Source organism: Eubalaena glacialis, chromosome 12, assembly GCF_028564815.1.
Source record: "Eubalaena glacialis isolate mEubGla1 chromosome 12, mEubGla1.1.hap2.+ XY, whole genome shotgun sequence".
Lineage (NCBI taxonomy): Eukaryota > Metazoa > Chordata > Mammalia > Artiodactyla > Balaenidae > Eubalaena > Eubalaena glacialis.
Window position 1 is genome coordinate 102,155,990 of NC_083727.1, and position 27,819 is coordinate 102,183,808.

A 27,819-nucleotide genomic window follows, 5' to 3' on the forward strand; every position below is an offset into this window, starting at 1 on the left:
AGTTTGATAATCTCTAGGTCTATCCAAGCTGCTGCAAATGACATTATTTCATTCTTTTTTTGTGACTGAGTAGTATTCCATTGTATATATATACCATAGTTTTTTTATCCATTCATCTGTTGATGGACATTTAGGTTGCTTCCATATCTTGGCTATTATAAATAGTGCTGCTGTGAATGAGCTAGCTCAGTATTTAAAACAGCCTGTTTTTGATTCTTGCTTCTAAAAGATCGCTGAATTATGATTCTCCACTTTCTCCACCCTTCTACCCAATCACAACCACTTAGAACCTAATTGTTAAAAGAGTAGTTCTCTGGCATCTCTGAAATTTTATTCTAAGCTGTGAATACCCATTCTGTAGGTACTGGTACTAGTTGACTATTTTGAGATTTGTGCATGAGTAGGTAATAGTGGCCACTGGATAAGATGATTGCAAGATGCTATTGATTTTTAAGCCACATTCCAGTTTCAGAGATGTTAAAATGTGAGGGGTAAAGGACATATTAGAATCAATGAAATACAGTACCTTATATTGAGTCAATGACTTTAAAACATTAAAGTATTATTATAGATATTTTCTACATCACATTTTTGTATCTTAAGTCCCTCAGTTTCCATAAATACAGTATTACCCGTGAGGAGCTATTAAATCAATATCGAGGTAACTTGAAAGCCCATACCTATCTTTTAATTTCTTAATGGATTCATTTAAAAAGTGCTGCATCACCGATGTGCTTGGTGACACAGAAAATGATATTCTGTAGAGAACATGTACACTGACAATTTTAAGTCAAAAAGTGATTGGGCAGAATTAGATTCTGAAAGTAAGAGTTTGAGGAATAGCTTAACTAATTTTGCTTATATTTTGTTATAATGTATATATAAAGGTGATATTATAATATCCATGTCTGATTAAATCTAAAATTTTTCTTTCAATAAGAATGAAATAAAAATTCTAAATGTTCTGTCAGTTTAATTGGCAGTTTTTTCTTTCTCAGTGTTTCATAAAATGGTGATTTTACAATTGACTGTGAAAATTAGTATGTTCTTTTTCTACGTACACATAATTCTTTTTGTTGGGTGTTTTTTTTTTTTTCTCTATTAAATTCTCGACATGCTGATGGAGAATGGCTTTAAAATAATGCCCCTTAACTCAGCATTCCATTATTTCTTTGCCATTTTGCCAGTTTATCTTGTTAGAATCTATATAAATGAAGTTCATTCATGTCTCCTTGCTATATAGAAAATGTATTGGAAGCTATTTACTAAAGGAATTCTAGTATCTTAAACATGAAAAATGGACAATTGCTAGTAAAATGGTTGATGGGAGAACTTTTGCTAAGTTAGTCAATGCTGGACAGTAGAGAGTACATGAGGAAAAATAACCCTGAAGAGTAATTGCAAAGATTGCACAAGGAATGTTACAAGTGTGGTTGAATTTTAGCATATACTCTAAGTATACTGATGCACTTTGTGAAATGATATCCATCTCCTAAAAGAGTTTCTGTTACATTAAATGAGACAGGAAAATGTAATGAGGCTAACTTCGAAATTGTGTAAGGCAGCGGTCCCCAACCTTTTTGGTACCAGGGACCAGCTTCGTGGAAGACAGTTTTTCCAAGGACGGGGGTGGGGGGCGTGGGGGTGGAGGAGGGTGGGGATGGTTCAGGCGGTAATGCGAGCAATGCTTTGCTCACTTGCCTGCCGCTCACCTCCTGCTGTGCAGCCTGGTTCATAACAGGCCGTGAACTGGTACTGATCCGTGGCCCAGGGGTTGGGGACCCCTGGTGTAAGGAATATGATTGTTGCTTTATCATGTCTTTGCTTTTGAGCTATATGTTTGCAAATGATTTTGAGAAGAAATCTAATTTGTCTCATTGTGCCCAAGTACTGGAAATGTGGGATTTTCAAAATAACTAATTATCAAAGAAAATGAATTAGCATGCATTTGAGTTGCAATGGGTCCAGGAATTTTTCTATCACCCTAGTATAGCTATTCAGTTAAAAATATTGGGTAAATTTTTTTTTTTATTTTTCAGTGATAAGACAACATGCTCTCCTGAAACAATTAACACTTGTAAAAATATTTGAAATCTTAAAATCATATCTTGTCTGTAAAAGTTAGTGTGAGAAGTCTCCTGGACACATATAAGATATTTGCTGATTCTAACTTGATGGTGTATTTATATTTAGACAGTTTGATGGGTTATTGGTTTTTATTCAGTGGTTAAGAGTCTCTAGCAAAAAGCTGATGGGCATGCACACACAGATACTAAATTTGTGTCTTCACATCTTCATGTCATTGGATAGTCAGAACTCGCTTCAGTTCATCCAGATAGATCAGGAGGTCACAAAAACAACACCAAATATGGCTGCACTTCTTTTATAGCTAGATAGCTTTATTAATATCCTCATTTTCTCTATTGGTACTAACATTTCCACACACACAGCTTGTTTTACAAGGCACTGTCAATCTACAGTGCCTCTATTATGGCTTGTATAAGCTCAGTTTCCCATAGTTGGTTTTCAGGGACATTTCTAATTTGGTGTACCTGCCCAACGTATCACGCTTTAATTTCCCCAAATCTATGTGAGGCTTGCTAAGGTGGGCCAGCTCCTTTTAAAAAATTTCATTAAGTGTTTCATTTTGAAATATGTCCAAATAGAAAGGTTGCAGAAATTGTACAAAGAATTCCTATGTACCCCTCTCTCAGCTTCCCTTGTTATTAACCTCATGCGTAACCACAGCAGTAATGGTCAAAACCAGGAAATTAGCAGATACAATACTGTTAACTCTGCTACACACATAATTCAAATTTCATTAATAGTCCCACTTACTTTTTTTTTTGGCCGCACCACATGGCATGCGGGATCTTAGTTCCCCGACCAGGGATCGAACCTGCGCCCCCTGCAGTGGAAGCGTAGAGTCTTAACCACTGGACCGCCAGGGAAGTCCCCACTTATGTTCTTTTATGGATCAAGGACCCATACAGAATCTCCACTTATTTGTTACCTTTTCCTAGTCTCCTTTATTTTGGGACAGATACTTTCTCTTTTTGTCTGTCATGATCTCTATATTTAGTCCGCTCTCTTGTAGAGTGTCTTTCTTCATGATTAAATTCAGGTTATGCCTGTATTTTGTCAGGAATCCATACAAGTGATGCTGTGCCCTCTCAGTGCATCCTGTAGGATGACACATGGTGTTCTCTGCTTACTTGTTTTGACTTTTCCATTAGTCATATATGGTACCCCACTGCTTAGAATGCCAACTTTTTGCCTCTGTGCATCTAATTATATTCATTTTTCAGGACCTACCTTTTCTTGTGGTTTTCTCTATTTGCTCCAGTTCATCTGCTTTCTCACTTTTCTGCAATCCTTTTTGCCTTAAGGCCGAGGTTATCATCTGGCTGTGACCTTCAACCACTGTGGCTCCCAGGACACCTCTCTGATTACTCCCTTGTGATATTGAGACTTATTATACCCACTTATGCTGTCCACACATGCTCCCAATAATAACCATGACTTCAATGATATCAAAGCTTAGCACCTAATTTTATTTAGGGAAAGTTAATTTTATTTTCTAATTAGATAGTAATATTATATTAATATTATAACAAATATATTGACAAATATAGACAAATATTATAAACCAATATTATAATAGTATATTGACTTTCTAATGTAGACTGTTAATCTTTAGATCTTCAGTAATTTGAGGGGCAGAGGTCAGGGGAAGATTGGGTACAACAGTATTTGGCAAGTAATTTTATTTTTTTTTATTTTTTAATTTTTTTAAACATCTTTATTGGAGTATAATTGCTTTACAATGGTGTGTTAGTTTCTGCTTTATAACAAAGTGAATCAGTTATACATATACATATGTCCCCATATCTCTTCCCTCTTGCATCTCCCTCCCTTCCACCCTCCTTATCCCACCCCTCTAGGTGGTCACAAAGCGCAGAGCTGATCTCCCTGTGCTATGCCGCTGCTTTCCACAAGCTATCTATTTTACATTTGGTAGTGTATATATGTCCATGCCACTCTCTCACTTTGTCCCAGCTTACCCTTCCCCCTCCCCATATCTTCAAGTCCATTCTCTAGTAGGTCTGCATCTTTATTCCCCTCTTGCCCCTAGGTTCTTCATGACCATTTTTTTTTTTTTTTTTTAGATTCCATATATATGTGTTAGCATACGGTATTTGTTTTTCTCTTTCTGACTTACTTCACTCTGTATGACAGTCTCTAGGTCCATCCACCTCACTACAAATAACTCAGTTTCGTTCCTTTTTATGGCTGAGTAATATTCCATTGTGTATATGTGCCACATCTTCTTTATCCATTCATCTGTTGATGGATGCTTCGGTTGCTTCCATGTCCTGGCTATTGTAAACAGAGCTGCAATGAACATTGTGGTACATGACTCTTTCTGAATTATGGTTTTCTCAGGGTATATGCCCAGTAGTGGGATTGCTGAGTCGTATGGTAGTTCTATTTTTAGTTTTTTAAGGAACATCCATACTGTTCTCCATAGTGGCTGTATCAATTTACATTCCCACCAACAGTGCAAGAGGGTTCCCTTTTCTCCACACCCTCTCCAGCATTTACTGGTTGTAGATTTTTTGATGATGGTCATTCCGACTGGTGTGAGATGATATCTCATTGTAGTTTTGACTTGCATTTGTCTAATGATTAGTGATGTTGAGCATTCTTTCATGTGTCTGTTGGCAATCTGTACATATTCTTTGGAGAAATGTCTGTTTAGGTCTTCTGCCCATTTTTGGATTGGATTGTTTGTTTGTTTTTAAAGTTTTACTGGGATACAATTGTGTGTATCTTTTTTTAAAAATGATTTATTTATTTATTTATTTATTTATGGCTGTGTTGGGTCTTTGTTTCTGTGCGTGGCAAGCGGGGGGCCTCTCTTCATCGCGATGCGCGGGCCTCTCACTATCGCGGCCTCTCTTGTTGCGGAGCACAGGCTCCAGACGCGCAGGCTCAGTAATTGTGGCTCATGGGCCCAGCTGCTCCGCGGAATGCGGGTTCTTCCCAGACCAGGGCTCGAACCCGTGTCCCCTGCATTGGCAGGCAGACTCTCCACCACTGTGCCACCAGGGAAGCCCCCGGGTTGTTTGTTTTTTTAATGTTGAGCTGAATGAGCTGCTTGTAAATTTTGGAGATTAATCCTTTGTCGGTTGCTTCATTTGCAAATATTTTCTCCTATTCTGAAGGTTGTCTTTTTGCCTTTTATATGGTTTCCTTTACTGTGCAAAAGCTTTTAAGTTTCATTAGGTCCCATTTGTTTATTTTTGTTTTTATTTCCATTTCTCTAGGAGGTGGGTGAAAAACGATCTTGCTGTGATTTATGTCATAGAGTGTTCTGCCTATGTTTTCCTCTAAGAGTTTGATGGTGTCTGGCCTTACATTTAGGCCTTTAATCCATTTTGAGATTATTTTTGTGTATGGTGTTAGGGAGTGTTCTAATTTCATTCTTTTACATGTAGCTATCCAGTGTTCCCAGCACCACTTATTGAAGAGGCTGTCTTTTCTCCAGTGTATATTCTTGCCTCCTTTATCAAAGATAAGGTGACCTTTTGTGCATCGTTTATCTCTGGGCTTTCTATCCTGTTCCATTGATCTATATTTCTGTTTCTGTGCCAGTACCATACTGTCTTGATTACTGTAGCTTTGTAGTATAGTCTGAAGTATAGTCTGAAGTAGTCTGAAGTCAGGGAGTCTGATTCCTCCAGCTTTGTTTTTCTTTCTCAAGATTGCTTTGGCTATTTGGGGTCTTTTGTGTTTGCATACAAATTGTGAAATTTTTTGTTGTAGTTCTGTGAAAAATGCCAGTGGTAGTTTGATAGAGATTGCACTGAATCTGTAGATTGCTTTGGGTAGTAGAGTCATTTTCACAATGTTGATTCTTCCAATCCAAGAACATGGTATATCTCTCCATCTATTTGTATCATCTTTAATTTCTTTCGTCAGTGTCTTACTGTTTTCTGCATACAGGCCTTTTGTCTCCCTAGGTAGGTTTATTCCTAGATATTTTATTCTTTTTGTTGCAATGGTAAATGGGAGTGTTTCCTTAATTTCTCTTTCAGATTTTTCATCATTAGTGTATAGGAATGCAAGAGATTTCTGTGCATTAATTTTGTATCCTGCTACTTTACCAAATTCATTGATTAGCTCTAGTAGTTTTCTGGTAGCATCTTTAGGATTCTCTATGCATAGTATCATGTCATCTGCAAACAGTGACAGCTTTACTTCTTCTTTTCCAAGTTGGATTCCTTTTTTCTTTTTCTTCTCTGATTGCTGTGGCTAAAACTTCCAAAACTAGGTTGAATAATAGTGGTGAGAGTGGGCAGCCTTGTCTTGTTCCTGATCTTAGTGGAAATGGTTTCAGTTTTTCACCATTGAGGATGATGTTGGCTGTGGGTTTGTCATATATGGCTTTTATTATGTTGAGGAAAGTTCCCTCTATGCCTACTTTCTGGAGGGTTTTTATCATAAATAGGTGTTGAATTTTGTCAAAAGCTTTCTCTGCATTTATTGAGATGATCATATGGTTTTTCTCCTTCAATTTGTTAATATGATGTATCACATTGATTGATTTGCGTATATTGAAGAATCCTTGCATTCCTGGGATAAACCCCACTTGATCATGGTGTATGATCCTTTTAATGTGCTGTTGGATTCTGTTTGCTAGTATTTTGTTGAGGATTTTTGCATCTATGTTCATCAGTGATATTGGCCTGTAGTTTTCTTTCTTTGTGACATCTTAGTCTGGTTGTGGTATCAGGGTGATGATGGCCTCGTAGAATGAGTTTGGGAGTGTTCCTCCCTCTGCTATATTTTGGAAGAGTTTGAGAAGGATAGGTGTTAGCTCTTCTCTAAATGTTTGATAGAATTCGCCTGTGAAGCCATTTGTTCCTGGGCTTTTGTTTGTTGGAAGATTTTTAATCACAGTTTCAATTTCAGTGCTTGTGATTGGTCTGTTCATATTTTCTATTTCTTCCTGGTTCAGTCTCGGAAGGTTGTGCATTTCTAAGAATTTGTCCATTTCTTCCAGGTTGTCCGTTTTATTGGCATACAGTTGCTTGTAGTAATCTCTCATGATCCTTTGTATTTCTGCAGTGTCAGTTGTTACTTCTCCTCTTTCATTTCTAATTCTATTGATTTGCGTCTTCTCCCTTTTTTTCTTGTTAAGTCTGGCTAATGGTTTATCAATTTTGTTTATATTCTGAAAGAATCAGCTTTTAGTTTTATTGATCTTTGCTGTCGTTTCCTTCATTTCTTTTTCATTTATTTCTGATCTGAGGTATATGATTTCTTTCCTTCTGCTAACTTAGGGGTTTTTTTGTTCTTCTTTCTCTAATTGCTTTAGGTGTAAGGTTAGGTTGTTTATTTGAGATGTTTCTTGTTTCTTAAGGTAGGATTGTATTGCTCTAAACTTCCCTCTTAGAACTGCTTTTGCTGCATCCCATAGGTTTTGGGTCGTCGTGTTTTCATTGTCATTTGTTTCTAGGTATTTTTTGATTTCCTCTCTGATTTCTTCAGTGATCTCTTGGTTATTAAGTAGTGTGTTGTTTAGCCTCCATGTGTTTGTATTTCTTACAGATTTTTTCCTGTAATTGATATCTAGTCTCATAGCGTTGTGGTCGGAAAAGATACTTGATACGATTTCAATTTTCTTAAATTTACCAAGGCTTGATTTGTGACCCAAGATATGATCTATCCTGGAGAATGTTCCATGAGCACTTGAGAAGAATGTGTATTCTGTTGTTTTTGGATGGAATGTCCTATAAACATCAATTAAGTCCATCTTGTTTAATGTATCATTTAAAGCTTGTGTTTCCTTATTTATTTTCATTTTGGATGACCTGTCCATAGGTCAAAGTGGGGTGTTAAAGCCCCCTACTATGATTGTCTTACTGTCGATTTCCCCTTTTATGGCTCTTAGTATTTGCCTTATGTATTGAGGTGCTCCTATGTTGGCTGCATAAATAATTACAATTGTTATATCTTCTTCTTGGATTGATCCCTTGATCATTATGTAGTGTCCTTCTTTGTCTCTTGTGATAGTCTTTGTTTTAAAGTCTATTTTGTCTGATATGAGAATTGCTACTGCAGCTTTCTTTTGATTTCCATTAGCATGGAATATCTTTTTCCATCCCCTCACTTTCAATCTGTATGTGTCTCTAGGTCTGAAGTGGGTCTCTTGTAGACAGCATATATACGGGTCTTGTTTTTGTATCCATTCAGCCAATCTATGTCTTTTGGTTGGAGCATTTAATCCATTTACATTTAAGGTAATTATCAATATGTATGTTCCTATTACCATTTTCTTAATTGTTTTGGGTTTATTATTGTAGGTCTTTTCCTTCTCTTGTGTTTCCTGCTTAGAGAAGTTCCTTTAGCATTTGTTGTAAAGTTGGTTTGGTGGTGCTGAATTCTCTTAGCTTTTGCTTGTCTGTAAAGATTTTAATTTCTCCGTCAAATCTGAATGAGATCCTTGCTGGGTAGATTAAGCTTGGTTCTAGGTTTTTCTCCTTCATCACTTTAAATATGTCCTCCCACTCCCTTCTGGCTTGCAGAGTTTCTGCTGAAAGATCAGCTGCTAAACTTTTGGGATTCCCTTATGTGTTATTTGTTGGTTTTCCCTTGCTGCTTTTAATATTTGTTCTTTGTATTTAATTTTTGATAGTTTGATTAATATGTGTCTTGGCATGTTTCTCCTTGGATTTATCCTGTATGGGACTCTCTGTGCTTCCTGGACTTGATTAACTATTTCCTTTCTCATATTAGGGAAGTTTTCAACTATAATCTCTTCAAATATTTTCTCAGTCCCTTTCTTTTTCTCTTCTTCTTCTGGGACCCCTATAATTCGAATGTTGGTGCATTTAATGTTGTCCCAGAGGTCTCTGAGAGTGTCCTCAATTCTTTTCATTCTTTTTTCTTTATTCTGCTTTGCAGTAGTTATTTCCACTATTTTATCTTCCAGGTCACTTATCCGTTCTTCTGCCTCAGTTATTCTGCTATTGATCCCTTCTAGAGAATTTTAAATTTCATTTATTGTGTTGTTCATCGCTGTTTGTTTGCTCTTTAGTTCTTCTAGTTCCTTCTTAAACGGTTCTTGTATTTTCTCCATTCGATTTCCAAGATTTTGGATCATCTTTACTAACATTATTCTGAATTCTTTTTCAGGGAGACTGCCTATTTCCTCTTCATTTGTTAGGTCTGGTGGGTTTTTGCCTTGCTCCTTCATCTGCTGTGTGTTTCTCTGTCTTCTCATTTTGCTTAACTTACTGTGTTTGGGTCTCCTTTTTGCAGGCTGCAGGTTCATAGTTCCTGTTGTTTTTGGTGTCTGTCCCCAGTGGCTAAGGTTGGTTCAGTGGGTTGTGTAGGCTTCCTGGTGGAGGGGACTAGTGCCTGTGTTCTGGTGGATGAGGCTGGATCTTGTCTTTCTGGTAGGCAGGTCTACGTCTGGTGGTGTGTTTTGGGGTGTCTGTGGCCTTATTATGATTTTAGGCAGCCTCTGTGCTAATGGATGGGGTTTTGTTCCTGTCTTGCTAGTTGTTTGGCATAGGGTGTCCTGCACTGTCTTTGCTGGTTTTTGAGTGGAGCTGGGTCTTGGTGTTGAGATGGAGATCTCTGGGAGATTTTCGCCATTTGATAGTACGTGGAGCTGGGAGGTCTCTTGTGGACCAGTGTCCTGAACTTGGCTCTCCCACCTCAGAGGCACAGCCCTGGCGCCTGGCTGGAGCACCAAGAGCCTGTCTTCCACATGGCTCAGAATAAAAGGGAAGAAAAAAAGAAAGAAGAAGATAAAATAAAATAAAATAAAGTAAAATAAAATAAAATAAAGTTATTAAAATAAAAAATAAATAATTATTAAGAAAAAAATTTTTTGAAGTAATTAAAAAAAAACACAGACAGAACCCTAGGACAAATGGTAAAAGCAAAGCTATACAGACAAAATCACACACAGAAGCATACACATACACACTCACAAGAAAAGAAAAAGGGAAAAAATATATATATATCGTTGCTCCCAAAGTCCACCCCCTCAATTTGGGATGATTCATTGTCTGTTCAGGTATTCCACAGATGCAGGTACATCAAGTTGATTGTGGAGCTTTAATCCCCTGCTCCTGAGGCTGCTGGGAGAGATTTCCCTTTCTCTTTCTTGTTCGCACAGCTCCCAGGGTTCAGCTTTGGATTTGGACCCGCCTCTGCGTGTAGGTCGCCTGAGGGCATCTGTTCTTCGCTCAGACAGAACGGGGTTAAAGGAGCAGCTGCTTCGGGGGCTCTGGCTCACTCAGGCCGGGGGGAGGGAGCGGTACGGATGCGGGGCGAGCCTGCGGCGGCAGAGGCCGGTGTGACGTTGCACCAGCCCGAGGCGCGCCGTGCGTTCTCCCGGGGAAGTTGTCCCCGGATCACGGGAGCCTGGCCGTGGCGGGCTGCACCGGCTCCCGGGAGGGGCGGTGTGGATGGTGACCTGTGCTCGCACACAGGCTTCTTGGTGGCGGCAGCAGCAGCCTTAGCGTCTCATGCCCGTCTCTGGGGTCCGCGCTGATAGCCGCGGCTCGCGCCCGTCTCTGGAGCTCCTTGAAGCGGCGCTCTGAATCCCCTCTCCTCGCGCACCAGGAAACAAAGAGGCAAGAAAAAGTCTCTTGCCTCTTCGGCAGCTGCAGACTTTTTCCCGGACTCCCTCCCGGCTAGCTGTGGCGCGCTAGCCCCTTCAGGCTGTGTTCACGCCGCCAACCCCAGGCCTCTCCCTGCGATCCGACCGAAGCCCGAGCCTCAGCTCCCAGCCCCCGCCCGCCCCGGCGGGTGAGCAGACAAGCCTCTCGGGCTGGTGAGTGCTGGTCGGCACCGCTCCTCTGTGCGGGAATCTCCGCTTTGCCCTCCGCACCAATGTGGCTGCGCTCTCCTCCGTGGCTCCGAAGCTTCCCCCCGCCACCCGCAGTCTCCGCCCGCGAAGGGGCTTCCTAGTGTGTGGAAACCTTTCCTCCTTCACAGCTCCCTCCCACAGGTGCAGGTCCCGTCCCTATTCTTTTGTCTCTGTTGTTTCTTTTTTCTTTTGCCCTACCCAGGTACGTGGGGAGTTTCTTGCCTTTTGGGAGGTCTGACGTCTTCTGCCAGCGTTCAGTAGGTGTTCTGTAGGAGTTGTTCCACATGTGGATGCATTTCTGATGTATTTGTGGGGAGGAAGGTGATCTCCGCGTCTTACTCTTCCGCCATCTTGAAGTTCTCCTTGGCGAGTAATTTTAAAGTGATTGCTAGAAGAAACTGCATTAAGTTCTCTTGTTCATATATTCTTATCTCTAACATCAGTGTTAAAAGTAATTGTTAGCGTAGAAGTGAAAATTACCAAAAAGTATGACCATAATTAATACCTTCAAAGTTGAAAGGAGTATTCAGTAAAATAACCATTGTAACATAGAGATTAATTTATGGTTAAATACAGCAGACGGTAATAGGAATAAGAATGTTCCTGAAGTGAAAACTTTATAGTCTTAATGACTGTACCATTGAATTATTTTAAACTGTAAACCTGTTTTCTTCCTAAGGACTGAAAGGACATCTATAGCAATGAACTTAATGTGCCCTCCTTCTGTTCCTGTGATTTGGCAGGTAGACACAGGCTGCTTTCCGCAGTTTACAAGTGGAAGCCTGGGGCACAGAAGTAATATGATGCTTTGTCAGAGATCAGCAAATTAGATGCAGAGACGGGGCTGGGACTGGGCTCTTCGGTGGGTGAGTTTGCCCACCCTGCCTGCCCCATTAGACTGTAAATTCTGGCCAATGAGGGAGGCTTCCTCAGGTGTGGAGACTTTGAATCTGCTGTTAGTAATCAAGCAGCGTGAAGTAAAGTAATTTAGAAATACACTTTCTTTTTAAAAAGAACACTTATGCTTTATCACAGCATCATGTATAATGAAACATGATAAAGCCCTACTGAGCTTGACATCTATGAGGAACATTACTTTGGATTAGTGCCAGGGCAGAGAAATGACCCTATTATCTCTGTAACGGTAATACTGTGCCTCACAGGGAAACTTACATCATCAAGAGTGAGTTGTTATTCTCTAGCTGATTCTTTCTACACCAGTTACTAGTACATTAAATCAGAAGGCATTGGAAAGTTCTTTCAAGGGGCTTGGGAATATAATTCAAAGGTTTCAGTATTCACCTTGACCTGAAACATCATGTAAATCTGTGTTTACACATGTTTATAGATGTGTACACACACATACATACGCACACACACAAATTTCACACCCCCATGTCTTTGTACACACCTCTTCTTTCTACATGAAAGACCTCCTTTATTTTCTCTTGTGTTAAGTACTTCTTCATCTCTAAGACCCCTACCAGTTGTTCCCTTGTTGGTGGTGAAGACACCTCGATCTTACAGTCAGGTTGTTGCCTCCCTCTGTCTTTCCTAGAGCAGGTTGTCCTCACTGCTACATCATGTTTTTATTTGTTTGCTGATCATCTCTTTCCATCTTTTTAACTCCCAGTTGAGTGTGTGCTTCTTAAGGGCAGGAACTGCCTTTTTCATTTCATAGTCTAGCCTCTTACTATATACTGGGTACACAATGACTATTAAATGAATAAGTATATATTATACATAGTACATATTATACATATATATAATTTATACACTCTGCCATATTTTCAAAATGTGTTTAAGATGACTTGTAAGCAATACAACAAATTAGAAGAGAATTGGAAGGAAAAAAAGGAAGAGAATGGGAAATAAAAGGGGCCAGGCATGAGCTAATTCATGCCATGAGTCTGTCAGTGTATATGTAATATGAATATAAGTGCATTTGCTATTACAAAGGAAGCATATCTGTGGAACTTACAATATATATTTAAAAATCTATCTTGTCTGATTTTCGAGCAAAAAGTTACATCTTTTTTATTTTGGCCTTGGAAAGCGCTCTCTCTTTAAAGCCACACATTATTTTCAACGTCTCTGATGCTGAAGGGTTTCTCTATGGGATGCTCATTAGTGCTAAGATTAGAATGTAATCAGCATGTGGTAAAATGGAGTGGCTCAGTGAGCCCCACTGCTGTGAAAACAGGAATCCGTACTATGACTGCACAGAGGCCCTTCAGCTCCTGAAGTTTCATGCTGTAACTCCTCTTACCTGCTCTCTTTCATAAAACATTATACATGATGTAGGAATGACTATTTGATAATAACCTGCTCTTGGAATAAATATCTTTTAAGTTAACAAAACAAAAATTTACCTGGGAATTATAGCTTGCTCCCTAGGTGACCTGTTTGCCAAGTTTAAATAAATGCATATATTAAAATGCTGCTCTGAACATTGGGGTGCATGTATCTTTTCAAATTAGTCTTTTCATTTTCTTTGAATATATACCCAGGAATGGAATTGCTGGATTATATGGTAGTTCTGTTTTTAGTTTTTTGAGGAACCTCTGTACTGTTTTCCATAGTGGCTGCACCAATTTACATTCCCACCAACAGTGTACAAGGGTTCCCTTTTCTCCACATCCTCACCAGCATTTGTTATTTGTAGACTTTTATTTAAAATATTTTTTAACTGAATGAAAGTTATTTTAAATTCTATAGTGCTTTACACATTTCAAAAGTTTCACACACACGATTTCATATAATCCCATAATAACCCTTTTTCCCCTTCCCCTGTATTGCCCCTCTCCCCACTGATAACCACTAGTTTGTCCTCTATCGGTGAGTCTGCTTCTTTTTTGTTTTATCCACTAGTTTATTGTATTTTTTAGATTCCATATATAAGTGATATCCTACAGTATTTGCCTTTCTCTGTCTGACTTATTTCACTTAGCACAATGCCCTCCAAGTCTATCCATGTTGCTACAAATGGCAAAATTTCATTATTTTTTATGGCTGAGTAGTATTCCATTGTATATATATACCATAGTATTTTTTATCCATTCATCTGTTGATGGACTCTTAGGTTGCGTGCATATCTTGGCAATTATAAATAATGCTGCTATGAACATTGGGGTGCATGTATCTTTTCTATCTTTTCAAATTAGTGTTTTTGTTTGTTTAGTTTTTTTTGGATATAGACCCAGGAGTGGAATTGCTGGGTCATATGGTAGTTCTATTTTTAGTCTTTTGCAAAACCTCCATACTGTTTTCCATAGTGGCTGCACCAGTTTACATTCCCACCAACAGTGTAGAAGGGCTCCCTTCTCTCCACATCTTTGCCAGTATTTGTTATTTGTGTTCTTTTTGACGACAGCCATTCTGACAGGTATGTGGTGATATCTCATTGTGGTTTTGACTTGCATTTCCCTGATGATTAGCAATGTTGGGCATCTTTTCATGTGCCTGTTGCCCATCTGTATATCTTCTTTGGAAAAATGTCTATTCAGGTCTTCTGCCCATTTTTTAATCAGTTGTTTTTTTTTTTGTTACTGAGTTGTATGAACTGTTTATATATTTTGGATATTAACCCCTTATTGGTCATATTATTTGCAAATATTTTCTTCCATTTAGTAAATTTTCTTTTCATTTTGTCAGTGGTTTCCTCTGCTGTGCAAAAGCTTTTAATTTAATTAGGTCTCATCTGTTTATTTTTGCTTTTGTTTCTTTTGCCTGAGGAGACAGATCCAAGAAAATATTCTGATTTATGTCAAAAAGTGTTTGGCCTGTGTTCTCTTCTGGAAGTTTTATGGTTTCCAGTCTTACGTTTAGGTCTTTAATCCATAAAATTGTACTTTTATTTTCCTCCTCTCAGGATTAAATTTATGCAAAGCTAAGGAGTGATTTTTTGGGTTCGTTTAAATATAAGACTCTTCTTGAATCTCGTTCTTGGCATGCTTTTTTTTTTTTTTTTTTGGTGGAGGACTAAGCTTTGTTTGCCATGTTGTCCCTTAATTAATTATTAAAGTAATGAGGTCTTATTATTCTGGGTAATTTATTGAATACAATGAAACAGTTAGTCACTCACTGGCAGTTTTTCAAAGGAGGTGGGCCAAGATGCCAACCCATTTCTTTTGGTGCGCCAGCCCTTAGAGTGGTGTGTTCCAGGGATTTGCTAATTACCAGCTGGCAACTGATTTATAACACAAGGCAGGAAAGACAAGGCTCTTGAATGGTGGCCACTGACTCACAAGCAAGGCGGAGTGTGTCCTGGCTTCAAGCCTTGTCTTTTAGTGTGCAGATCTTGCTGCTTGGAGAAAGAAGACTTGGTGATGGCAAGGAGCATGCTTGCCAGAGGTTATCAGCGTTGTTCTTGACCACCACTTTGGTTTAGCAGCTGAGAACTGCTAAGTAAAATGTGTTATTCCAGTTGAATATGTCTGTCTTCCTATTTGTCAGTTCCTTTGTCCATCCATCCATATATCCATTGGTCCATCCATTCATCCATCTAATACTGGATTTCAGCCATCAGTGAACGGGCTGGAATTAACCTCTGAATGCACTGTTTAGAATTGAGGTTGGGAAACATTTTCTGTAAAGGGACAGATAGTAAATATTTTAGGCTTATAGGCTATGCTGTCTTTTACAACTACTGAGCTCTGCTGTTGAAGGGCAAGAACAGCCATAGATAACATGTAAATGAATGGACGAGGTTGTATGCCAATAAAACATTGTTTACAAAAGTTGACTTGCCCACTCCTGGTTTAGATAGTTGGAAGTATCTGACTCATCATAGTTTGTGTGCTACACAAAAAAACTTAAAAAAAATGCTTTTAATGCTTATATGTTTTCTTGAGGTTAGACTGTACATTTTTGTTTTTGTTGTTGTTCTTGTTTCCTCTGGACCACCAGGGAAGTCCCTTATATGTTTTCTAACAGCTATGTGTCAGGTTTCTTGGCTTAATTGTCATCTGTGTTGAGGTTTACCCACAAAAGTAGTTTTATAGGTTTTACCATTTTGTTACTTAATTAATTTTATTTTATTTAAACATATACATGACTTAAAGCTTATTCATCTCTCTCTGGCACTGGTTATAGAAAGGTCATTGGATTGGAAATACACAAAAGTACAAGGAATAAAATTTTCTACCATATCACTGATAACAGCACCATTAAACGTGATAGTTTTTACTTACAAATATGATTTACAAAACTATACTTTTGATATGAAAACATGACCAAGATATATTGCTAAGTGGAAAAAGGAGATTATAGAAGGGTTCTAAATAATGTGTGCAGCGTGATTATATTTGTGGAAAGAAAACAAGATTTACATATGTCTATGTTTGAACTGCACAGGTCCATTATACCCAAATTTTTTTTGATAGTAAATACTATCGTACTATAAGAACCCCTTTTATTAACGTCTTATGTTAGTATGGTACACTTGTTACAATTAATAAACCAGTGTTGTTACATTATTATTGTCTAACGCCCAAGATTATTAAGATTTTCTTAGTTTTTCCCTGAAGTCCTTTTTCTGTTCCAAGATAGCTGATTTGATGGTAGTTTTTCATCTGTGTAGTAATGTCATATAATAAATGGTATTTCTGTTAAAAATAACTTATGGAATTTGGGGGAAGAATAAACACAATAAAGCTTTGCCACAATGAGGTTCTTATATTCTTTTATGCACAAATGTCACATGTGAAAAAATAATTAACCTTGAATTTTTTTCCTTGTTTTGTATTCAGTGGAACAGGTTCCCATAGAACCATACAACATCCCCCTGTCCCAGGCCGAAGTCATCCAAGAAGGGAGTGATGTCACTCTAGTTGCCTGGGGCACTCAGGTCAGTAACCGTTATAGCAACTGGTAATGTCCATCTTGTGTTTGGAAGCCCTCATTTTTAATTCTGATTCTATGAAGCATTGAAAATGTCTTCCTTATATCTCGAATTCAAGTCTTGTTTGATGCTACATCTGTATCTGGTACTGATTTCTGACTGAAGGTGAGATGCCTTTCAGTCGTATTAAAATTTACATGCATATGGTGAAGCCATTAAAAATATGTTGAGAGTTTACAAAAACGTATTAAAGACATGTTCTTTTGAAGCATACACTACGTATTCTCACTACTTGTTGCTGCTTTTGACATACCACCATCTTCTTATTTTTTTTTGCCATTATTATTATTTTATTGAAAGAAAGATTCTTTACATTCTGTAGTGCTTTTACAGTTTTCAAAAGTTTCACACACATGATTTCATATAATCCCATTATAACCCCTCCTTTTTTTATCCCCCATCCTTTTATTGACCCTCTCCCCTTCCCTTTCCCCACTGGTAACCACTAGTTTTTTCTCTGTATCTGTGAGTCTCCTTCCTTTTTGTTTTATTCACTGGTTTGTTGTATTTTTTAGATTCCATATATAAGTGATATCCTACAGTATTTGTCTTTTTCTTTCTGACTTACTTCACTTTGCATAATGCCCTCCAAGTCTATCCATTTTGCTGCAAATGGCAAAATTTCATTCTTTTTTATGGCTGAGTGGTAGTCCATTGTATATATATACCACATATTCTTTATCCATTCATCTGTTGATGGACAATTAGTTTGCTTCCATACCTTGGCACTTGTAAACAATGCTGCTATGAACGTTGGGGGCACATGTATCTTTTCCAGTTAGTGTTTTTGTTTCTGTTTTTGGACATATACCCAGTAGTGGACTTGCTGGGTAACATGGTAGCTCTATTTTTAGTCTTTTACAAAACCTCCATACTGTTTTCCACAGTGGCTTCACCTATTTACACTCCCACCAACAGTGTAGGAGGGTTCCTTTTCTCCACATCCTTGCCAACATTTGTTATTTGTGTTCTTTTTGGTGATAGCCATGCTGACAGGTGTGAGGTAATATCTCACTGTGGTTTTGATTTGCATTTCCCCAATGATTAATGATGTTTTTCATCCCCTCTGCTGCCATCTCTCATGATTACTTTGCTGGCTACGTGGACCCGCCAGTGGTCCAGCCTCATTATTCCATACATTTCTCTTTTCAATTGAACTGATGATCTATTTCAGTTTTCCCCAGAGCTTATTATCATATCACTCTGCTTCCAAACTTTTAAGCTCAGGACTCTTTCTCTAGCTGTAGACGTCTATCTCTCCTTCTTTTAAAGAAATGGTCAGTTTTTCTTTTTTCTGTGTAAAAGAAATACTTGCTTATTTTAGAAAATTTAATACCACATAAAACAAAGAAGATAATGAAAATCATTTGCAATCCTACAACCTCCTACACTCTTCTCCATTTGATTTTTGGCTTGGAGAGCTGTAGTCTTTGCGGTTTCTCACCTCCAGTGAGATAATCATACTGCCTGGAGAGTCACATCCGATGATGGTGCCCACAGTGGTTTTTGCAAAACTTTTCTGCTCTCCTTGAGTCCCTTTTAAAAAGCCCACTCTCAAATCAACTATATTCCAATAAAAATTTTTTAAAAAAGAAAAAGAAAAAAAAGGCTCAGCATGTGTCCTTGTCTTTCTTTTTAATAGGGAAGTTAGAGTGTATTCAGCACTAATTCCCCCAGCTCTCTTTTCCTTCACACTTACCACTTCTGCTGCCAATCCTTGCCTCTTGCCCTTTTGTCTTCCAAGAAGTGTCTGGTTTTCACAGCTACTTCTCCAAATCTGTTTCAGAATGTATTCCATTTCTTCTCCAGGACTGTGATTCATTAGCTGGTCCTTCTCTCCTGCATCTTCAGTTTCTCCTTTTCATGTCCCTCTTATTAAAAAAAGTGTGTCCTACCAAAGGTAAAATAGATAGCTAGTGGGAAGCAGCTGCTTCGCGCAGGGAGATCAGCTCGGTGCTTTGTGACCACCTAGAGGGGTGGGATAGGGAGGATGGGAGGGAGACACAAGAGGGAGGGGATATGGGGATGTATGTATACATATAGATGATTCACTTTGTTATACAGCAGAAACTAACACATCATTGTAAAGCAATTATACTCCAATAAAGATGTTAAAAAAAATAAAATAAAAAAGTGTGTCTCTCTTCTCTATTTAAAAAATACCTTTGCTCTATCCTACTTTCCCCTTAAATAACAGTGTATCTCCCTCCTTTCTTTTATCACTAAACTTAAACAACTATTTTCTACTACCTGTATTTAATTCCTTCACTTCCTTATGTTCTTTTTTTTTTTTAACTCATTTACCTTATGAGTTCTGTTCCCAGTAGTTAAAACTATTTCTGCTAACATTGCTAATCTTCTAATTGCTAAATCCAACCCTTACCTCATATTGTTATGGTATGTGACACCGGCTGGCTACTATCTCTATGAAACCTTTCTTTAGCTTCTGGATATATTGTCTTCCGATTTTCTTTCTGTTTCTTTTAACTGTTCTTCTTCTCCTTCTTCTTCTTCTTCTCCTCCTCCCCCTCCCCCTCCCCCTCCTCCTCCCTCTCCCCCCCTCCTCCTTCTTTCTTCTTCTTCTTCCCCTTCCTCCTCTTCTTCTCCTCCTTCTTCTTCTCCCCCTACCCCTCCCTCCCACTCCTTCTTCTCCTTCTCTCTCTTCCTCCTCCTTCTCTCCCTCTTCCTCTTCTTCTTCAGCTCCTTTTCCTCTACTTTCCTCTTAAATGTTGGTCATGTACAGGGTCCCATGATTTTTGCCCTTTACTTCTCCTTCTGTATACTTTTTCTAGAAACTCAACCTACTCCTGTGACTTTATTAACCTTCTGTGTGTTGATATCTTTGGAATCAGTATCTCTGGCAATGACTGCTCTCCTTTTCTCAAAGAACCTCTTTCCAGCTGTTTTCTAGACATCTATATTTGATTATTTGGTTGGAATATGGGGTTCAACATATCTAAAAGAAATTCTCCTTGCAAATCAATTCCTCAAACTTTAAACACTATCTCTATTAAGGATGTCAGAATTCAACTAACTTTTTTTCTTTAGTCATCCTCTGCATATTTCCCTTTTTATTTCAGGTTCATGTGATCCGAGAGGTGGCTTCCATGGCTCAAGAGAAGCTTGGAGTGTCTTGTGAGGTCATTGATCTGAGGACTATAATACCTTGGGATGTGGATACAGTTTGCAAGGTATGAATATAGTGTTGATAGTGCCATTTCCTCAAAATCTGGGGCCAAATTTGTTGGCTCTTTGCAAAGAATTGTTATAAAATTGTGAGCTTCATGAGGCTTTTCCACTGATATTAAAACTTTAAAATTTACACCCTGAAAGAAATGTATGAGCTTAATGCTCAAGGAAACAAATCACTTCAGGTTTTTTTTCCTCCCATAGTTCTCTGTTTAAAATATTACAACTCTCTGTCCTTCATGCAGCCAGCTCGTGTTGACTTGTGTGAATAATGCACCAGTGGAAATGAGAGTATATCAGGGATGTTGAAATCACCTGTGTTTTTAAACTTCTTATTGGTTATGGTTCAATAAGCTAGGTTGAATATAGCCAGCTAAATAATTTGGCTGAATTCTCATTTGTCCCTTCTCCAAAAGAGATGGAGATGGATTATTTTTTAAAAATACTGTGAATCTCAGTTTCATGTTGCATTGTGGAATTCGGGCTGCTCTGATTTACAGTTTTCTAAGTCGTCTCTTGAACTTTGGCCTGTTTAGATTGGTCTTTTTCTTACTATTAATAGGATTCACATAGTCCCCTCTCAAGAATATAGTTTAGTTCTCATTTACTTGGCTATAGCTGATACCTTTCATATTAATGTCTAGATAAATTGAAGTGCATCTATTACCAAATTGGTACATAAGGAAAGTTAAGTTCTTTTTTGTGTATGTGATGGTCTTATCTACTAAGGTTTAGGTAACATTGCATGTACTTTTTCTTGATCTATTTTTATAGCAAACGAGCCATAAGACCTAGAGTATTATACATTTATTATTTTTAAGAGCTTTGGCATTTTTGTAGCTTTTACAGGCTGTTTCTTAGGTTATTACATAAAAATAAACTGCAGTTACTGCTGCTGTAAAAGTATAGCATAGGGTGTTTTAGGTAAAGATCATTTCATAATTTAGAGGAAGATTTAAGATTTGTTATAGTAAATGTTCTGTAGACTTACTGGACACTGTCTAAACACTTGAGATGGTTACAAATGGTTTCAACAGTATTCTAAGTCCGTATGTTCGTAGTTTCCATAATTAAGAGCAGTGTTTTAGGTTGAACTATTTATAACTGCATGAAATAATGCTTTTTGCAGGCATTTTCAAATCAAGTCAGACATTGCATTTCCTTTCAAATAGCCAGATGTTCCAAATTATGGTTAAACTGGGACTGATAGCCTTTGCCCCAGAGCAGGCTTCTTGTTTGTACCATGTCTCCCCTACTTGGGGTTTGTATTCATAATGTGAATTGTGCTTTTGCGTGAGGATATGATGCTTTTTCATGGTGCAGTGGAGGGTACTGATGTATGGTCAGGACAAGTACTCGTATTTATATACATTATACATTCAAAAAAATTTGTAGCAGCTTATGGTAAAACACAAATATAATAATACTGCAGTTGGTAACCATGAAAGTAAAGTGAGGAGAAGTAGAGGAAGAAGGAAGTGGGAAATTATTTGTATTTATATCAGTTTGTTTCTATGGGCACCCCCCAGCCCCCACCCTTTATTAAATCTACTGGTAGCATCTTTGTATGATCCTGGAATGTAGACCCTGTTCCTTAGGGCTCTGTACGACTGGAGAAGATGAAAGAGGAGACCAAAAGCCTCTACTGAATGAGAAAGTGATGCAGCAAACCTCTGACTTGTTTGCATCACTAGTTTAGTTTCCTGTTGGGGTGCTTTCATCATGTTATTTTTCCAGCTGATGACCCTCCAGTTATGTCAGTGAAAGCCAGTTTGTCATTTCTTGATTACTTTGGATATATTTGTGCCTCTCTTCATTGTTGATCATGGTACACCTTTGGTTTTCTTTTCATGTATCAAAAGAGAACATTTTTGATACTTGGCATCTTCTAGGAATTGAAGATGATTTTAAGCAAGAGGGCCCTATAGCCAAACACTGATATTAAACATGGGATTTTTTGTTTGTTTGTTTAACTACGATTCAGCTTTTCTTTATCTTCTTGAATTCTATAGTATTCAAGATTTATGTTTATTATCTCTTTCAGTTAGCGCTGTGTTTTATCGGTTATTGTTGTCTTATGACAAAATTAGATCCCTCAGCTTTATTCATTACATGTTAAACTCAACACCAAAATGCATCTTTTGGAATACCTAATCATGAAAAGCCTATTAAAGGTAAAAATAATTTATTGAACATATGCATTAGCATACTGTGCATAGTAAAAGGACTGTGGAACATAGTCATACTTTTGCTTAAGCTTTGAAGCATTGTTTGAAAGTTATAAGCCTGAACAGTTGCTTGGGGACAGAGAGAGCAGCAGTGGGTTTTTTTCCAATTATTTTTTTATTGAGGTATAGTTGATTTATAATATTATATTAGTTGCAGGTATACAACACAGTGATTCAAAATTTTTATTGTTCATATACCATTTAAAGTTATAAAATATTGGCTATATTCCCTGTGCTGTACAATATATCCTTGTAGCTTATTTATTTTATACATAGTAGTTTGTACTTCTTAATCCTTCACCCCTATCTTGCCCTTCCCTCCTTCCCTCTCCCCACTGGTAACCACTAGTTTGTTCTCTATATCTGTGAATCTGTTTCTTTTTTGTTATATTCACTAGTTTGTTGTATTTTTTAGATTCCACATGTAAGTGATACCATACAGTATTTATCTTTCTCTATCTGATTTATTTCACTAAGCATAATACCATCCATGTCCATCCAAGCAGCAGGGTTTTTGATCGTTGCTCAGGGGAGCTACAAAATTGGAGACCTGAGTGGGCCTAAAACCCGTAGTCAGTTTATCTGCTCAGTTCTGAACCCAATATTAAAGACCTAAGCTAGCTGGAAGCCACTGGAAAGTAGAACAGAAATTCTCGAGTTTTGAGGTGCTTAGGAGACAGAGACCTACCCTGGGGCCTGGGGGTATGGGCAGGGGTGGAGTGGCTTAAGAACACCAGTGATGAGAGTGGAAAGGCCTGAAATGAGTGGTAAATTGACACTTACCTGCAGCTGCTCTTTACTTGGGGACACCAGTGAGTCTCCACTAGAAACTGAGAATCCAGGTGTATAGAACCCTTGTTTCATGGGGCTGGAAGCACAGAATTGGAAACTTGAAGGGTCTTAAACACACAGTTGGTCTCTCTCTCTCAAAACATCAATATTTGCCAAATTCTAAAGCTGTGTATGATGGGAGCTAAGCAGAACATATCTGAAAAGCCAAGCCATCACTTGAGGCTGAAGTGACAAAGCCCAATCATACTCTCAGTTGAGAGCTGTGGAGTCAGGTCTTTCATTAGAGGCAAATCAGAAATAGATTACATCTTCCCAAACCCACGTGCAGCCTCTACCCCTCTCAGTTCCTTATTGAATTAATGTAATTTACCTTCTGCTCTATCTGCCCAGCAGAGCAAGGAGGCATCCTCTCATCATGTGGAACCTCTTATCAATCAGCCTTCAGTAAAAAAATTACTAAGTATATAAAGAGATAGGACCATATGACCAAAAACCAGGAGAAAACAAACCAATGAAAGCAGAAACTCAGGTGATCCAGATATCGGAGTTAGCAGACAAGGACTTTAAGATTATTATGTTTAGGAACATAGAGAAAAAAGGGACAAGAGCGGTAAGAAGGTGGAGAATTATTCTAGAGAATTGGAGTGTGTGTTTGTGTGTGTGTGTGTGTATATCAAACATTGTGGAAACAAAAATTTTTTTGACAATAAGAACTCAATGGATGTTTTTAAAAACATATTAGCCTTAGTAGATGATACGATTAATGAACTAGAAGGCAAGTTAATATGTCCAAACTGAAGCACAGGGAAGAAAAAAATAGACTAAAACAGAAAAGAGCATGAAAAACATTTGGGATCTGGTCAAAGGATCTGTCCTGTATACAATTTGAATATAGAAGGAGGAGAAAGAATGAATTGGTCAGAAATAATATCTAAAAATATTTCTCATGAAATTTTCAGAACGAACTCATATATTCAAAATGCTTTGTGGACCTCTAAGAAGGATATATTCAAAGAAAAACCACACCTACGTACACAATGGAATGGCATCTTAAATTGCTGGAGATGCCAACCTAGAATTCTATACCCAGAGAAAACATCCTTTTAAAATTAAAGTGAAGTAAATACTTTAGGCAAATAGAAATTGAGAGAATTTACCACCAGTGTATTTTCACTAAAAGAAATACTACAAGGGAATTCTTTAGGCAGAGGGGAAAATGATCCTAGAAGAAAGTCAGGATGGGCTTACATGGAGTTAAAACATTCTGTTGTTCTAGGATTGTTAGTGTAAAGTTTGTATTAGATTATAATAAGTCAAGGATGCGTGTTGTAATTTCTAGAGTGACAACTGAAATAATAGTGAAAGTATATATCTAGCAAGTTAAAAAGGGAACTATAGATTAATAGAATATTTGGTTAGACCAAAAGAAAGAAAGAAAAATATGTACAAAAAACAGGTGTGTCAATAGAAAACAGACAGTGAGATGACAGATAAAAACCCAGGTATATATGTAATTAGATTGAATACAGATTAATTAAATAATCCTAGTAAAAGCCTAAGATTGTCAGACTTCATTAAAAAAATGATACCGACAAACATGCAGATTAAAAGAGACATACTTTAAATATAAGGACACAGAAAAGTTAGGAAGGGGTGGAAAAATAAAGTTGGTATAGTTATACTATCAATAATTTCAAATACAGCTTTAAGGCAAGGAGCATTACTAGAAATAAAGAGGAACATTTCATAATGCTAAAGGGATTAGTCTATCATGAAGATGTCACAATCTTAAATCTATATGTCCTTAATAGCATATCTTCAAAATGCATAAAGCAAAACAAGCAAAACACAAAACTTAGAGGAGATAGACATATCCACAATCAGAGTGGGAGACTTTGACACCCCTCTTAAAGACTGATCAAGCAAGGAGACAACATCTGAAGATTAGTAAACTTGTGCTGATTGTACACCCAACTATTCAAGGAATCATTCTTTTCATTTGAATATAGAACATTTGTCAAAATTGACCAGATGCTGGGACATAAATATAACCGTAACAAATTTCAGAGTTTGAAATCATTTAGAGAGTGTTCTCTGACAACAGTAAAATTCAGTTAGAAATTGAGAAAAAAAAAAAAAAAGACAACCAGAAAAGCCCCAACTTCCTACAAATCAAATAATTTGTGTTTAAATAACCATGGGTTGTAAAAGAAATTGCAACAGAAATTAGAGAAGATACTGAACTGAATGGTCATGAAGATACTACCTATCAAAAGTGTAAGGATTAAAAAAAAAAAAAAGTGTAAGGATTTAGCTAAAGTCATGCTTAGAGGGAACTTTATAGCTGTAAATACGTTTATTTAGGAAACAAAAATAATAACAAAAATATTAACAATCTGAGTTTCCATCTCCAGAAAGAAGATCAAACCTAGAGAAAAATAAAAGAAATGAAGTAATAAAGAGTGGAAATCAGTGAAACAGAAAATATACAATAGAGATATTTAATAAAGTAAATTTTAGATCTTTGAAAAGATTAACATACTTGATAATTTTTTTTGACTATAATAATTTATTTTTCAATGTATTAGTGATCAGTAATCCTTCAGAAGCTTTCAACAGCATCTTTTTTTTTTTTCACACACACTGTATTTTATTTTTACAAGAGATAAATAGACTGACACCAAGCATTGTACATGGATGACCACAACAAAAGTAACAATGATTGCAATTACCAAACATGAAACACACTCATACTATGTCATAATATTGACATTCAGTCCAGTAATCCTCCACTGTAACAGCTCCTTTACTTTGCAGTGAAAATTGATTTGTATAGTCTTTGCCTCTGAGTCCTTGTGGGATTTTTTCTTTTTTTAAATTCAAACAGAAAGTCACAAAAATTATACTCATCCTCATCAGTTCACTCAGTCCCATGTGATTAATTTTTTTTTTTTTCATCTTGATCTTTTGTTAGCACTTTTATGAGCTCATCAGTTTTTCATTAGAGTTCTGAAAATGCTTATTCATTCAGTTCAGCAGTACAGTCAGGTACCAGAAACCTGTACTTATCAGAGTCTTTTCCATGAATTTCCTGAAGATGAAACCCTTTTATAGGAACGTATTTACAAAAGCATCAGAGTACACCCAGAACTGTCTGTAAATGACAAAAGACTTAAAAATGACCACGGTTAAAGATTTGATGAAAGTTCATAATAATGCAGTTGACAAGAAAATTAGTTATTTCTGAGATATACATTTTAAAGTAATAACTAGGATTATGACTTATAACATTATACCAGAACATATAAGATTTTTAGAAATTTCATGTAATGTCTGAAACATTTATATTAACATATTTCCATACAAATAACCCAATGAAAGTTTAGTATTAGTTGTTCTGTTTGTTTGTTTATACTGCAGGTTCTTATTAGTCATCAGTTTTATACACATCAGTGTATACATGTCAATCCCAATCGCCCAATTCAGCACACCACCATCCCCACCCCACTGCTGTTTTCCCCCCTTGGTGTCCATATGTCTGTTCTCTACATCTGTTTCTCAACTTCTGCCCTGCAAACCGGCTCATCTGTACCATTTTTCTAGGTTCCACATACATGCGTTAATATACGATATTTGTTTTTCTCTTTCTGACTTACTTCACTCTGTATGACAGTCTCTAGATCCATCCACGTCTCAACAAATGACTCAATTTCGTTCCTTTTTATGGCTGAGTAATATTCCATTGTATATATGTACCACAACTTCTTTATCCATTCATCTGTTGATGGGCATTTAGGTTGCTTCCATGACCTGGCTATTGTAAATAGTGCTGCAATGAACATTCGGGTGCATGTGTCTTTTTGAATTACGGTTTTCTCTGGGTATATGCCCAGTAGTGGGATTGCTGGGTCATATGGTAATTCTATTTTTAGTTTTTTGAGGAACCTCCATATTGTTCTCCATAGTGGCTGTATCAATTTACATTCCCACCAACAGTGCAAGAGGGTTCCCTTTTCTCCACACCCTCTCCAGCATTTGTGGTTTGTAGATTTTCTGATGATGCCCATTCTAACTGGTGTGAGGTGATACCTCATTGTAGTTTTGATTTGCATTTCTCTAATAATTAGTGATGTTGAGCATCTTTTCATGTGCTTCGTGGCCATCTGTATGTCTTCTTTGGAGAAATGTCTATTTAGGTCTTCTGCCCATTTTTGGATTGGGGTGTTTGTTTCTTTAATATTGAGCTGAATGAGCTGTTTATATATTTTGGAGATTAATCCTTTGTCCGTTGATTCGTTTGCAAATATTTTCTCCCATTCTGAGGGTTGTCTTTTCATCTTGTTTATGGTTTCCTTTGCTGTGCAAAAGCTTTGAAGTTTCATTCGGTCCCATTTGTTTATTTTTGTTTTTATTTCCATTACTCTAGGAGGTGGATCAAAAAAGATCTTGCTGTGATTTATGTCAAAGAGTGTTCTTCCTATGTTTTCCTCTAAGAGTTTTATAGTGTCCAGTCTTACATTTAGGTCTGTAATCCATTTTGAGTTTATTTTTGTGTATGGTGTTAGGGAGTATTCTAATTTCATTCTTTTACATGTAGCTGTCCAGTTTTCCCAGCACCACTTATTGAAGAGACTGTCTTTTCTCCATTGTATATCTTTGCCTCCTTTGTCATAGATTAGTTGACCATAGGTGCGTGGGTTTATCTCTGGGCTTTCTATCTTGTTCCATTGATCTATGTTTCTGTTTTTGTGCCAGTACCATATTGTCTTGATTACTGTAGCTTTGTAGTATAGTCTGAAGTCAGGGAGTCTGAT

At 37.4% G+C, this 27,819-nt stretch overlaps 1 protein-coding gene across 3 annotated transcripts in view; it reads left to right on the top strand.

The window, feature by feature from the left end:
- The window catches only part of BCKDHB (branched chain keto acid dehydrogenase E1 subunit beta), a 239,403-nt gene that overhangs the window by 70,395 nt on the left and 141,189 nt on the right, over positions 1–27,819 (top strand). For all 3 annotated transcript variants that reach the window (XM_061206726.1, XM_061206727.1, XM_061206728.1), the window contains 2 exons: positions 16,645–16,742; positions 19,877–19,987. In XM_061206726.1, coding sequence (XP_061062709.1) covers positions 16,645–16,742; positions 19,877–19,987 — 209 coding nt within the window. The remainder of the gene's footprint in view (positions 1–16,644; positions 16,743–19,876; positions 19,988–27,819) is intronic.